Source organism: Melozone crissalis, unplaced genomic scaffold (genome assembly GCF_028551555.1).
Source record: "Melozone crissalis strain CALT ecotype California unplaced genomic scaffold, PUWL_Pcris_2 ptg000045l_1, whole genome shotgun sequence".
Lineage (NCBI taxonomy): Eukaryota > Metazoa > Chordata > Aves > Passeriformes > Passerellidae > Melozone > Melozone crissalis.
This window is the reverse complement of record NW_026535823.1, coordinates 3,113,457-3,125,923: the sequence shown is the minus strand read 5'-3', so window position 1 is coordinate 3,125,923 and position 12,467 is coordinate 3,113,457. Positions and strand designations below refer to the sequence as shown.

The following is a 12,467-nucleotide window of genomic DNA, read 5'->3' as shown; positions in this document are numbered from 1 at the left end:
TGAATATGTAACTCATCAGGCATTAAAAAACCACCTGAGTTCTGGCCACAGCTCTGCCATAATTTCTGTGTGGTACCTGACAAATCATTTCCACTCAAATTCTCAGTGGAATTTCTTCCACAACTGGTACTGCATTTCAGTCTTAGCCTTCTGACATAAAATGCAACTTCTGACATAAAATGCAACTGAGCCTTCTGATGTAACAGAAATCAGAATGCACAGCAGCACTGCTCTGCCCATCTCTTGTTTTTCAAGTGCACATGATATAATCTGACTTGGGAGAGAGGGAGGTAAATCACACTCATGTTTTCCCTTATGTGGATTCCATGGCTAGTACAGAAGAAGCTGTCATCTTCTGGGAAGCAAAGAGGGAGGCAGAACTCCCATCAACTGTGAACTCAACTGCCACAAGTGAAAGGCTTCCTCTACTTAAATACTATTCCCTGCACAAAGGAGTGGACAAAGCCCTGCAACAAGCAAGCAGCATTTCAGAGAAAGAAAGGAAAAACAGTAGCATCTTTGAGAGCAGCCTTTCATGCCCTTAGGCTCCGTGTCCTAAGGGGCTGAGAACAGCAGACTGACCTGTGGCACACTGGCACTCGTAGCCGTTGGGGTGGTCAATGCACTTGGCTCCGTTGAGGCACGGCGTGCTGGAACAGTCGTCTATGTCAATCTGGCACACGGCCCCGCTGAACCCTGAGAGGCACACAGACACAGGGAAACCAGGAGTCACTGAAGGGCTTCACCAGGACAGCTGCACTGTCAGGAATCACCTCCAACAAACCCTCAAGCCCACCCAATCTTCATCCAGTGGCATCACGAAGCACACACACCATGCCCTGCGTGGGCGCACTCCTCATCAAACCCACCCTCCAAAGGTCCTGTCCTCCAGGTCAGCTTAAAACTGAAATGGCCAAGCCAAAAAGAAATAAAGCAGTGTCCAGCACTGGACAGCATGCCTGCCTGTAAAGCTGAGAGCCCACTGATAAAAATCTTTAAGGCAATCAAAGCAAGAGGCTAAAAATAAAATAGCAGCGCATACATCACTAGAGCCTTCAGACTAGAATTACTACAGCAGCATGGAATGTGCTGCAAAATAGCACTGGAAGTTTCAAAATAGTTCTTGAAATAGTTAACAAAGTATTGACAGATGATGTCAGGTGGTGCAGATCCTTGGGCAGTTTGAGGGAAAAAAAAAAAAAAAGAGGAACTCTTCTTGGAGGAAGGAACCAAAGCTGAACACCATTAGTCAATAAGATGGGCTGCAGAGCAGGCTTTTGGCATGTAAATTCTGAACTCAAAATTTTTTTAACCCATGAAGAAAATAAGTGATGTTCACTCTACAGCTAACATTGATCCCTCAGCTCAGCTCTTTTTCTTTTCCAGTGGAGCCCAATTCATCTCACTCCTCATGCAAGCACCATAAACTATACTGATGCAAAACCAGCTTCCTACTAAAAACATCAGAAAAAAGACAAAAAGTGTGCAGGGGGTCTGATCTTTAAAATGTGCTGAGAATCTCACTGTAATTTCCACAACAACAGAAGCTCTTGTTGCCAGCTGCCCTTTTAGACGAGGTGTCCAACTGTCTGTCAATGCTCACCCAGTTACAGGCACAATATTATTGCAACCAACATGAAACTATTCTGATTTAATAGTGATTGCACTTGACTCACACAAAGAGGTACTGCCCTAAAAACAACAGAGACTCACAAGAAACATTTCACCCACATCTGTACAGCTCTTGGTAGGGTGAAGCAGGAAAAGCTTCCAGAAATCAGAACTCACCAGGAGGACAGACACAGAGGAAGCGGTTGACTTTATCAAGACACACTCCATTGTTCACACAGGGGTTACTCAAGCATTCATCAATATCTTCTTCACAGTGAACTCCTTTAAAACCTGTTAAAAAAATAAAAATAAATAAAAAGAGGTGACTGAAGGGTGTAGAAAGTGCCCTTGAGAGTCTAACTGTGTTTTACACCAGTGCTGAAAGTCTAAGTAGAGTTTCATTGCAAGCTTGCAGTCTTGACAGAAACTATGAGGTAAGAATATACACCAGAGGCTAAAAAGGGATGTTGATTGTGTAGGTTTCACTGTTGCTGAAGATGCTCACCTAACCAGCAACAGCAGAGGTCAATGCTGAATTCACATCTAATGTTTTCTTCCACTTGAGAAGGGGTTAATTACTTTGTAAAAGGTATATAAACAAACACAACACATTGTTTTAGCTCAAGGGCTTATAGCAAATGGCAGAGTACAAGAAAAAGATTAAGAAGGGTGAAATACTTGGAACTAGCCTTTCCTGTTCCATCTTTCATTTTATATATTAATAAATACTGTATTAATAAAAACTCATTGTAATTGTCAGGGTATCATCTGATCTCCTGCAGGGGTCACAATTCTTTATTTATATTTATGATTTTAGTACTTTATAAGTCTGTGCAACTGGCAGCTTGCATCTTTTTCTTTTTTCACCCCTTTCTATCAGAGTGCAAAGCAGAAGACTAACACTGGTCCTTGGTTACATTGGCCATGCAAATTTTACAAGCACAATTTCATTCAAGTAGCTTTTTTTTACAATGACTTCCTCAGTTCAATGGGAGCTCGCATTATTTGGGGTATTTCAAGCACAGAAAAACCCCAAACACCATTCATTATCTGAAATCACCATATGCATACCTCAAAACACAGTCACTCTTTTAGAGGTTGCACCTGCTTGGCTTTCCCAGAGAGATAGATGACTCTGCACATGCACTTTACCAGGTATAGTAACAAATACTTTCACACATACCCAGCTCAGCAGGCTGATGCAGAGACTGGATTCTTTCTCAGCCCTCTAATTGCTCTCTCCCTCCCACACACCAATGCCAGGTCCTCCTGGCTGGTGCCACCACACCAGGCCCCATCTCAGCATTCAGCCCTTTGCAGCTTTGTTCCCTGTCAGAACCTCCCCTCACCTGGCATACAGAGACACGTGAAGCCTCCAATTTTATCCAGGCAGGTGGCATCGTTCTGGCACGGGTTGGAGTGGCACTCATTGATGTCCATCTCACAGCGGGGCCCTGTGTAGCCCTTCAGGCACTCACAGTGGAAGGAGCCCTCGGTGTTGACGCATTTCCCGGCGTGCTCACACGGATTGCTGTTTGCTGCAAGAACGGGACAGACACAAGTGTGTGGGTCAAAATTATTGTTCTCTCTCTCTTATTGCTCTTCTACAACTTCCTGAAGAGAGGTTGCAGACAGGTGGGGTTGGTGTCTTCCATTGGGCAGCACTGACAGAACCAGAGGACTGCCCGATGGAAGAGATCAACCCCACCGGTCTCAAGCTACATCAGGGAAGGGATCGGTCGGATATTAGGAAAAAATTCTTCACTGAAAGAATAATAAAGCACTGGAATGCTCTTCCCAGGGAGGGGGTGGAATCACCATCTCTGGATGGTGTTTAAAAAAAGACTGGACATGGCACTTGGTGCTATAGTCTAGCTGAGGTGTTAGGGCATGGGTTGGACTGGATGATCTTAGAGGTCTCTTCCAACCTCATTATTCTGTGAAAACCTCTCCCCAGAGCAGGAAAGCCAGAGCATTCTTTATTAGTCGTGGTCTTTTCATGGGCATTCCTTTCTGGCAAGTAATATTGGGGAAAGATTGTTCATCCTGCTGGGGAAAAGAAAACTGAAGAAAACAGTGGCAGTTTCTTGCCTGTCAGGGGCAAAAAGAAGGATTGCTGTCACCATCGGGGACCAGAGGAGTAACTCTGTCCCATATTACTAATGACAGCTCTTAAGAGCTAAGTATCAGCTAGCAGGGATTAGAGAACTAATTATGTTTTCAAGGCTTTATTTCCAGATCACATTTTACATTTACTTCATTTCCGAGGCCGACAAGATGCCGCCACAGCCACAAAACAGCCAAACTTGTCCTTTTTGTGTTTTCAAAAAGGAACAGCACTCTTGTCCAAGACAGACTGAGGAATGAAATTCAAAGAAGAGCTTCTTTCCAACCCTTCCATGTGCTGGTTAGGCATTACCTTCACGCATCACTCTCTAGAAGCATGAACGAGCACTCACAAAACTGTAAGTAAGTCTGTAAGAGTGCAGTTAATCCTCAAAACAACACAACAGCATGCTATCAGAGACCTACAGCTTTAAAAGCCCACGTGGTCACCAGTCTTGGAAGGCACTCAAAAGATCCAGCCACATTCTGGCTGTCAAACAGCCTTGATATATTTCTACCCAGGCCGTAGCTGCAACAGCTCCCACACGAACTGCGGTGCTCTCGTTGCACCCTGCAGTTCTAAGGGACAGCTTCATTATCACATCTGTTTGCAGGCACTCCCCACACAGTGCTAAAGCCCTCTTGCACAAGACAGAATGGCTAAGCATCCCCCTGCTTTTCATATTCCAGCTCAAACATGGACAACTATTCCAGCTCAGCCCTTTGCCCCAGGTCTTACACAAGTTTAAAATGCATCTGAAGACACTGAAATGGAAGGGGACAAAAGGAGTCTCAAGTATGTGGAGAAAATGACGAAATGTGTATTCTTGAACTCACAGAGAGCAAACAGAAACTCACCCATTGCACATTCATCCACATCCTCAGTGCAGTCTGCTCCCTTATGGCCCTGGGGACAGGTGCAGATGTAGTTTCCATTCACGGGGTTGGTGTCACAGAGAGCACCTTTCTGGCACGGATTGCTAACACAGGCATCATCCAAGTGGCACAGAAGACCTAAAGAAGCATCCAAGAGTTTATTAAAATAAAGAGATGAAGCAGTCAGACTGTATTTTACACAAATTGTGTCCTGATATTTCAGATAGAGACTCCCACAGCAAGAAACCTAAGCAGGCTTCAGCCCTGAACTACCACAGGGAATTTATCACACACTTACAGAACATCATATTTAAATACAAATTCTGTTGCTTTAGAGGTGTGTCCAGCACTTCTGAACCAGGGAAATGGTTGACCATTATAAAAATCTCGATCTTGCAGCAGTTAACTAACTCTTCTCTCAAACCAGCATGATAATTATTCTGACATCTGAAAAGGTGCACATAAAGCTCACTTTAATTCAGACATGCAGATCACTTTTATTTCCATGTAGTTAGGAGATACACTTCCACCTAACCTAAACCAGAAAATTTTCCACTATACCAGTGAGGTCCTAATCACATAAAAATACCTAAATTTGCTTTCTGGATTCCTATAATTATTCTAAAGGGCATAGGGCAAGTCACATTCATGTGCAACTTCTCAAGCAAATACAGATTCTGCTAAGGGCTAGTGTCACGGTTTGATGCTGGTGCAATGCCAGTAGTCCCCAGGAAAATATATGCTCCCTGGCATCTGCTGTGAGATGTAACCAGGAATAGAGCAAAGCAGGCTCCAGCTTAGGAATAAAGAAGAAAAAAAACTTTATTAACCTACAACTATATATAAAGAGAAACACACACAAAACTCAGAATGAAAACCCTCCAAAAACATTCCTCCTCCGCCCACCAAATTCCCAATACATCCATCCCTCAGATCACCAACTCTCAGTCCACCACCACCCTTCAGATAATCAATTCTCAGTTAATCAAGGAGTGAGGGGTCCCTCTTGTTCCATAGGCTTCCCCTGGAAACACAGTTGGGACGTCATGTGTTTCCATGTCACACATTTGCCATCCTGACATCTTCCTTCCATGCCCAGCGCTCTCACCACTGCGCATGGACCAGAGCTGCTTTTAAGGACAGCTAGAAAAAGATCTTTCCTTGCAACCTAAACTGTACTAAGTTTGTCTTCTAGCATGACACAAACACTTCTTAGTCCCAGGCTAGAGAGGTTTAACAGCCCCTTGCTCACGGACAAGTTTCCTCCTGGTGGCGAAGCGCGCAGAGTAAACACCCCACTTTAAACAAGCGCCTAAACCCCAGGGAGCACCCTCCAAGCAAATGCCAGACTTGTGCAAGCAGTGTGCCCTCACCTGCCTTCCCCTCGGGGCAGATGCAGGAGAAGGAGGCCACCCTGTCGATGCAGGTGGAGCCGTTGGCGCAGGAGGCAGTGAAGCAGTCGTCGATGTTCTTGCTGCAGTCGTCCCCGCTCCAGCCGTTGACGCAGACGCAGGCGTAGCCCCCGTTGTGGTTGGTGCAGGTGCCCCCGTTCTGGCAGGCATTGGGCTGGAGCTGGCACTCATCCACATCCTCGGTGCAAAACTGGCCTGGGGAGTGGGGAAGATGAAACAGGAAAGCCTTATCAATGTGATTGCCTGGCAAAAGGTTTTGAGAATATGGAAACTGTAAGTGAGATTGAAATGAAAGCAAGCTTTGAGATCCCTTAGTTACTAAACTGGAAAACAATGGTGTGGTCAGCTGAAGGTAATCCCCTTTTGATGGAACAACACCCTCTGTTTGCAGACAGGCCCAAGGGTCAGAGCAGACCCTACTAGCTTGGCAGAAGGGCCCCAAAGAGGAGTTTTTAGGGCTTAAAATGTAACACAGTATGTTAATGTAGTGATTCTTATAGGCTGTATGTAAATGCTACAGGATTTGTATCTTGTATTAGATCAGTTAGTGAGAATTAGAATATTCAACATAGAAGATGATTTATGGTATTGTAACGGGAACTCTGCTCTCTTTTACTCTTCCTCACTCTCTCATCCTCTTTACCACGCTCTTGCCTTCTCTCTCTTGACCTCTCTGTCCCTCTTTGGGGCCTGCTCTGAGCTGTGGCTGGCAGCTCCCAGCAGGGCCCTGCACCCAGGCCCTGTGCAATAAACCACAAATTCCACGACCTGGCTGCAGAGATCTCTGGTGTCTGCCCATCCCATCCATCCCACCCCTGTCACTCCTGCACTGGGGCACAGAAAGGAGCAGGTTTAATGCACCTCAGGTGCTCGGACCCAAGGGGGTTGCTGCACAGACAACATGACCAAAGGGAATGTTGTAGTCCCCCAGCTGATGCTCCTCGATTCCAGCATGCTCCAGTGCCAGAGCTTCCACAGCACTGTCATCAAATCAGGCAAACACAACCAGCACCCCTAAAGAACCCCAAAGCAGGAGCTGGGCTGCAAATGACTTTAAAAGAATGACTTTAAAATAATTACTTTAAAAAAGGCACAATGCAAGAGCCAGCAGGCAGCCTGCAGCACATGGAGATACATCTGCAAGGAGGTGAGAAGCAAAAAGAATGAAGGGCTGCCTGCAGGGCAGCCAGAGGGACTAAGAGAAAAGATGGTATGACAAGAAAATCTTGGCCAAAGGAGTATCAACAGGTCAGCAGCAAGGTCACACTTGTCAGGAGAATTTAATTATTTCCCATATAATTGTTCAATGATGATTACCCAGTGAGCAAGACTAGAATTTTTAAAACTCTTCCACCTGAAATATTAATTTGCCTCGCCCCAGGTATTGTACAGACAACCACAAATACTTGGGGGCTTCTTGGTTATTGAGACGTTTTCTCCTTTTTTTTCAGTAACAAAATAAGTAATCAAAAATGTTTTTACAACCAGAGATATTAGAGAGAAGAAAACAAATGTACACTCTCAGAGAGATTTAAGGAAAAGGACCAACAGGCCAAGAATGAAATAATTTTCAGAGGATACTGAACTTTACAGTCACATCTAGGGAAAGCTCTGCAATTCACATTACTGAAGTATTTTTTTGCTGAAATTCATCTTGCATTGACATCAAAATCTGGAGAACCTACCACTTGCAATAATATTTTGCTTCAACAGTTATTCATCTTCCCCATTAAATTTGCACAGTTTACTTTTAAGCCAAAACTGTTTAGCTGAAGTTTCAAGTCATTTTGGGTTTCCTGAACAGATAAAACCTCCCCAGCACCAGCTCATTTCTCCCCAGGCTGGCATATGGGTACACATGTGCAACCACAGAGTACTGGTCACAGTCCACAATCTTCTTCTTGATAAACTATTTCTCTCCTTTCAGTTACATTAAAAACCCTCTATGCACTGATAGCTTGACTTTTTTTTTTTTTAACACTTCTTGGTAACTTGCTTTTGCCACTCTTCCTAAAACATTGATAGGATGCACACAGCATCAGAAGATGGCCCTTTATCAGAGAGTGAGATTTGATTTGTCTGATGTGACCTTTCCCTCTTGCCCAGCTGACACCACCTCCTCTCTCACTGGCTTCCAACAGCTTGCTGTTATTTGGGACAAAGCTCTTCAGTAAATTTACTCTTCAGCAAATTTACTCTTCAGCAAAAACCTTCCACCACGAGATTTCTCTTCCCCAGCTACTCTATCTGCTGCACGTTTACATTTGCATGGAATTCCTCTCGTATTCCAAGAATAAGAAATTCAAGAGCAGGCCACAGGTCTTCTCTGCCAATGCACCTGGGCTCCAGTTTATTCAGGCTTGCCAAATTAAAAATACTTATCAGATGTTGATAAGTCACATTGTTTATTAATGGCACAGAAATAATGATGCAAGAGCACAGACACACCCTCCTCCAACACACCAAACTGAAAAATTTATCCTGAGCAAGAATCTAAAAACATCTTAATGTAACCATCTCCATCTACTATACTAATGATTTTTTTGTTTTCAAAGTACTTGGATAAATCCTAGCCTTTGATCCTATGAGACTTGGATTTTTTTTTCCACTTAGGGGCAAAGAAATGAAATTATTATTAAAAGAATAAGTTGAATAAGCTGCACAACTGTGTTCTGGGCATATGTTCCATTCTTTGGTAGGACTACTTCACAACAATAATTTTATCACTTGGAAAACCATAACTAAATTTTGACAGCAATGATAATTACAGTGGAGTTTTCAGAATTAATCTTCAATTCCGGATTTGCTCAGTGAAAGAGTTGGGGAGAACTCGATCCCCTGCTATTGTTATCTGTGGAACACCTCTGTGCATTATGAGCACACAAACCATGCATTTGTCACACTAGCAGTGGTTTGTTCAGGAGCTCTCAGTGCTGCCTTATCAGCGGCCACCCTGGCAGGAGCCAGAGCTGGGGCTGGCTCTGAGCGGTCACACATATCTCACAGCCCAGCACAACCCACTCCCTCCAGGAAAAAATAATCAAGAGCTTATTTGCTTTTTATACAAGTGATTTTCCTTCTGTTCTTGGAGGGGGCCCAGCCAGATCAAAGGACTCCCTCTCTGAGGAACCCTTGCAGTGCTCACATCCTTTTGGCTCGGCCAGAACACGGAGAGGTTTCAGCCACAGCGCTCCACAGTGTGGTGCCCCAAAAAAATAATTTGTCTTTTGACTGGCTGAACAGAACTGCACACACAAAATGCAACAGAACTGCACACACAACATGCAACACAACCGCACACACACCATGCAACACAACCGCACACACACCATGCAACACAACCGCACACACACCATGCAACACAACCGCACACACACCATGCAACACAACCGCACACACACCATGCAACACAACCGCACACACAACATGCAACACAACCGCACACACAACATGCAACACAACTCCCCACGCACACCATGCAACACAACCGCACATACAACATGCAACACAACCGCACACACAACATGCAACACAACCGCACACACAACATGCAACACAGCCGCACACACAACATGCAACACAACCGCACACACAACATGCAACACAACCGCACACACAACATGCAACACAGCCGCACACACAACATGCAACACAGCCGCACACACAAAATGCAACAGAACCGCACACACGAAATGCAACAGAACCGCACACACAACATGCAACACAACAGCACACACGAAATGCTACACAACTGCACACATCATGCAACACAACTGCACACACAACATGCAACACAACCGCACACACACCATGCAACACAACTGCACACACGACATGCAACACAACTCCCCACGCACAACCTGCAACACAACTGCACACACACCATGCAACGCAACATGCAACGCAACTGCACACACACCATGCAACACAACTGCACACACACCATGCAACGCAACATGCAACACAACTGCACACACACCATGCAACACAACTCCCCACACAACATGCAACACAACTCCACACACAAAATGCAACACAACTCCACACACAACATGCAACACAACTCCCCACACAACATGCAACACAACTGCACACACACGAAACGCAACACAACTGCACACACAACATGCAACATTCTCTGGGCTTTTGGCAAGGGTGATTGAGCATGGGAGTACATGCTTTTAATGCCTATCTTTTTTTGCTGTTGGGGGATGTTTTTTACAGTTGTTTGTGGTGTTTTGTTAAGCAAAGATGGGCTAAGTAATCGCCCATATAAACTACCAGGGCTTGGTTCTGACTTCCCATTTTGAGTGTCACTGGTAAGACCAACATTTAGGCATTTTTTAGTATTTTTTTTACTAGTGCTCACTCTCCACTTCTAGAAAGGACACCACCAAGTGACATCATTGATGTCCTTGCAATAACCCTGTGTTCTTGGCTATTCCATCTTTCTGCAGCCCTAAACTAAACCAAACTTTTAAAAGGTCAATCAATGCCTCCACAAGAGAAGAATACAGAGCTTAAACTTCTTCAAGCACTTGAACTGTATTTTAAAGACACATACCACATTTGAGCTCCTTGAATCTGGTCCCCCACTTGGCTTCTCCAATCTCTAATGACCCTTTTGCAATACAATTGCATTTGTGTTTAATTATGAATATGAATCAGAGCTGCACCTTAATGCAATTTGTTTTAAAAACAAAGGAAATCCAATTCAACATATTAAGAGGCATAAATGAACAATTAACTGCTGCATTTTACTATTGAGTACTTTAATGAAAAGACCTTGCTCCTAATTGAAGACTTCTCTCTGCCAGGTTAGTTAGATTTAAAATCAAATGAGATGAGTTCTCATTTCTGAAACAATTTACTTATGGAATGCTGCTTTGACTTAACTGTAACAAAATAAATATAATTCTTTGTAGCCATGTAGTTGGCAAGCTTGCTTTCTGCTTGTTAAGGGTTTTAGGAAGAATCAGGTCTTTCATTCACAGAACAGAAATTCAACTTCCAAGGGCAAAGTCCATGATGGACTGTACAAACTGCGCAGTGTAATGTCCAAAACCCAAGTCACCTCTGAATGCTACAAGAACTCAATGTTAATTCATTTAGCTGCACGTTGGTGTAGGTATTTCTTTCCTTGTGCTCTCACTAGTTTCAATCACATTTCTAAAAGACACACAGTAAACACAGGCTGGGCTAGTGAAGTGTGAATATACTTACAGCACAATAATTTGACGGAAATGTGGGAACACACACGTAGAAGACAACAAGAAAGGAAACACAACTTACTCCAAGAAGGTAATGAAAACCTAGCCTGACCTTGATATTTGCAGAGCCTGGGAAATGAGTAAAATGCCGACTCAGGTTCTGAGTGACCTTGTACAAAGTAAACAGCTAGTCCATGTGGTATTTCAAAATTGAAAACTAGAAGTAGAAAAAGGGAACAGCGTTCAACTCTTCGCACTTTTTGCCCACTATGAAACTAAGTTACTTCCTGCACGTTTCCCCTCCCTCAGAAAAGCCATAGGGAGTAACTCAGACATGTTTGCTGCTTTGATTGCTCCCATTTTCAGAGCCTCAGGAGCCGCAAGGAGCTCCAGGAGCTTCTCTTTTGGCAGACTCAGGGTGCAAGGCCTCCCCCAAGTAGTTGTACCAGATCTCATTGATAAGAAACAGCCCTTCTCCTTCTTTGTGTTGGAAAGAAAACAAAGCCTGATTTATACAGGTAAAGCAGTACACAAAATTAGAACAATGCTACACCAAAAGTGAGCAGCATTAGCTTGAACAAAGCAGTCATACAGCCACCCTGGAAAGCAGCACCAGACATCTCCAAAAAGCTGATCCTACCAAATCTTAGAGGGTTTGCATTGACCTCAATTCCAGCTGCATTGATCTTGCAGGACCCCTAGACAGTTCAAGCAGAGGAACTTCATCTTTGGCAGAACAGACTTTCCAAAAAGGAGAACATTTTTTTGGCCTCCTAACAGCAGGAAAGTCTGCTGATGCACAGCTGGAGTATCAGAGGCTAAAGCTCCTGACAGCAGATCTAATACAGTTTAATCACTAAAAACATTTTGTAGGGCAAAGGGTGCAAATACTTTCCTATGCCTTGAAAAAAATAATCAGCTCCTTGAAAGCTGAGCAGGGAGGAGATGGCAATATCCCATTTCTCTCAAAATCACAACCACCCCAGCACTGGGCTCAGACTGGACGTCAGAACATCTTACAAGTTTAGTGATACTGGAAAGGCAACTTGGTGAGAATCACAAACTGGTCCTTGGGGTCTTAAGGGACGCACTGGAAAAGGAACATCAGGTTTCAAGAAGCTTTTATGCCATGCTCCACTCAGTAGCTCAGGTTTGTCACTTATCTCAGGCACAGCACACAGGGAAGAGATCACTAGCTCTCCTGGAAGGGCCACCTGGGAACTATAAACCAGATCTAGACAAAAACTCTTTG

General features: G+C 44.1%; 1 protein-coding gene across 4 annotated transcripts in view; it reads right to left on the bottom strand.

Moving 5' to 3' along the window:
- NOTCH2 (notch receptor 2) overlaps positions 1-12,467 on the bottom strand; it is a 93,860-nt gene that overhangs the window by 42,903 nt on the left and 38,490 nt on the right. For all 4 annotated transcript variants that reach the window (XR_008483656.1, XM_054285594.1, XM_054285593.1 and 1 more), the window contains exons 6-10: positions 5,967-6,200; positions 4,576-4,731; positions 2,961-3,149; positions 1,789-1,902; positions 583-696 (exon numbers count right to left, since the gene is read on the bottom strand). Coding sequence is in view for 3 of the 4 variants with exons in the window: in XM_054285594.1 (XP_054141569.1) it covers positions 583-696; positions 1,789-1,902; positions 2,961-3,149; positions 4,576-4,731; positions 5,967-6,200 (807 nt within the window). In the remaining variant the exon portion in view is untranslated. The remainder of the gene's footprint in view (positions 1-582; positions 697-1,788; positions 1,903-2,960; positions 3,150-4,575; positions 4,732-5,966; positions 6,201-12,467) is intronic.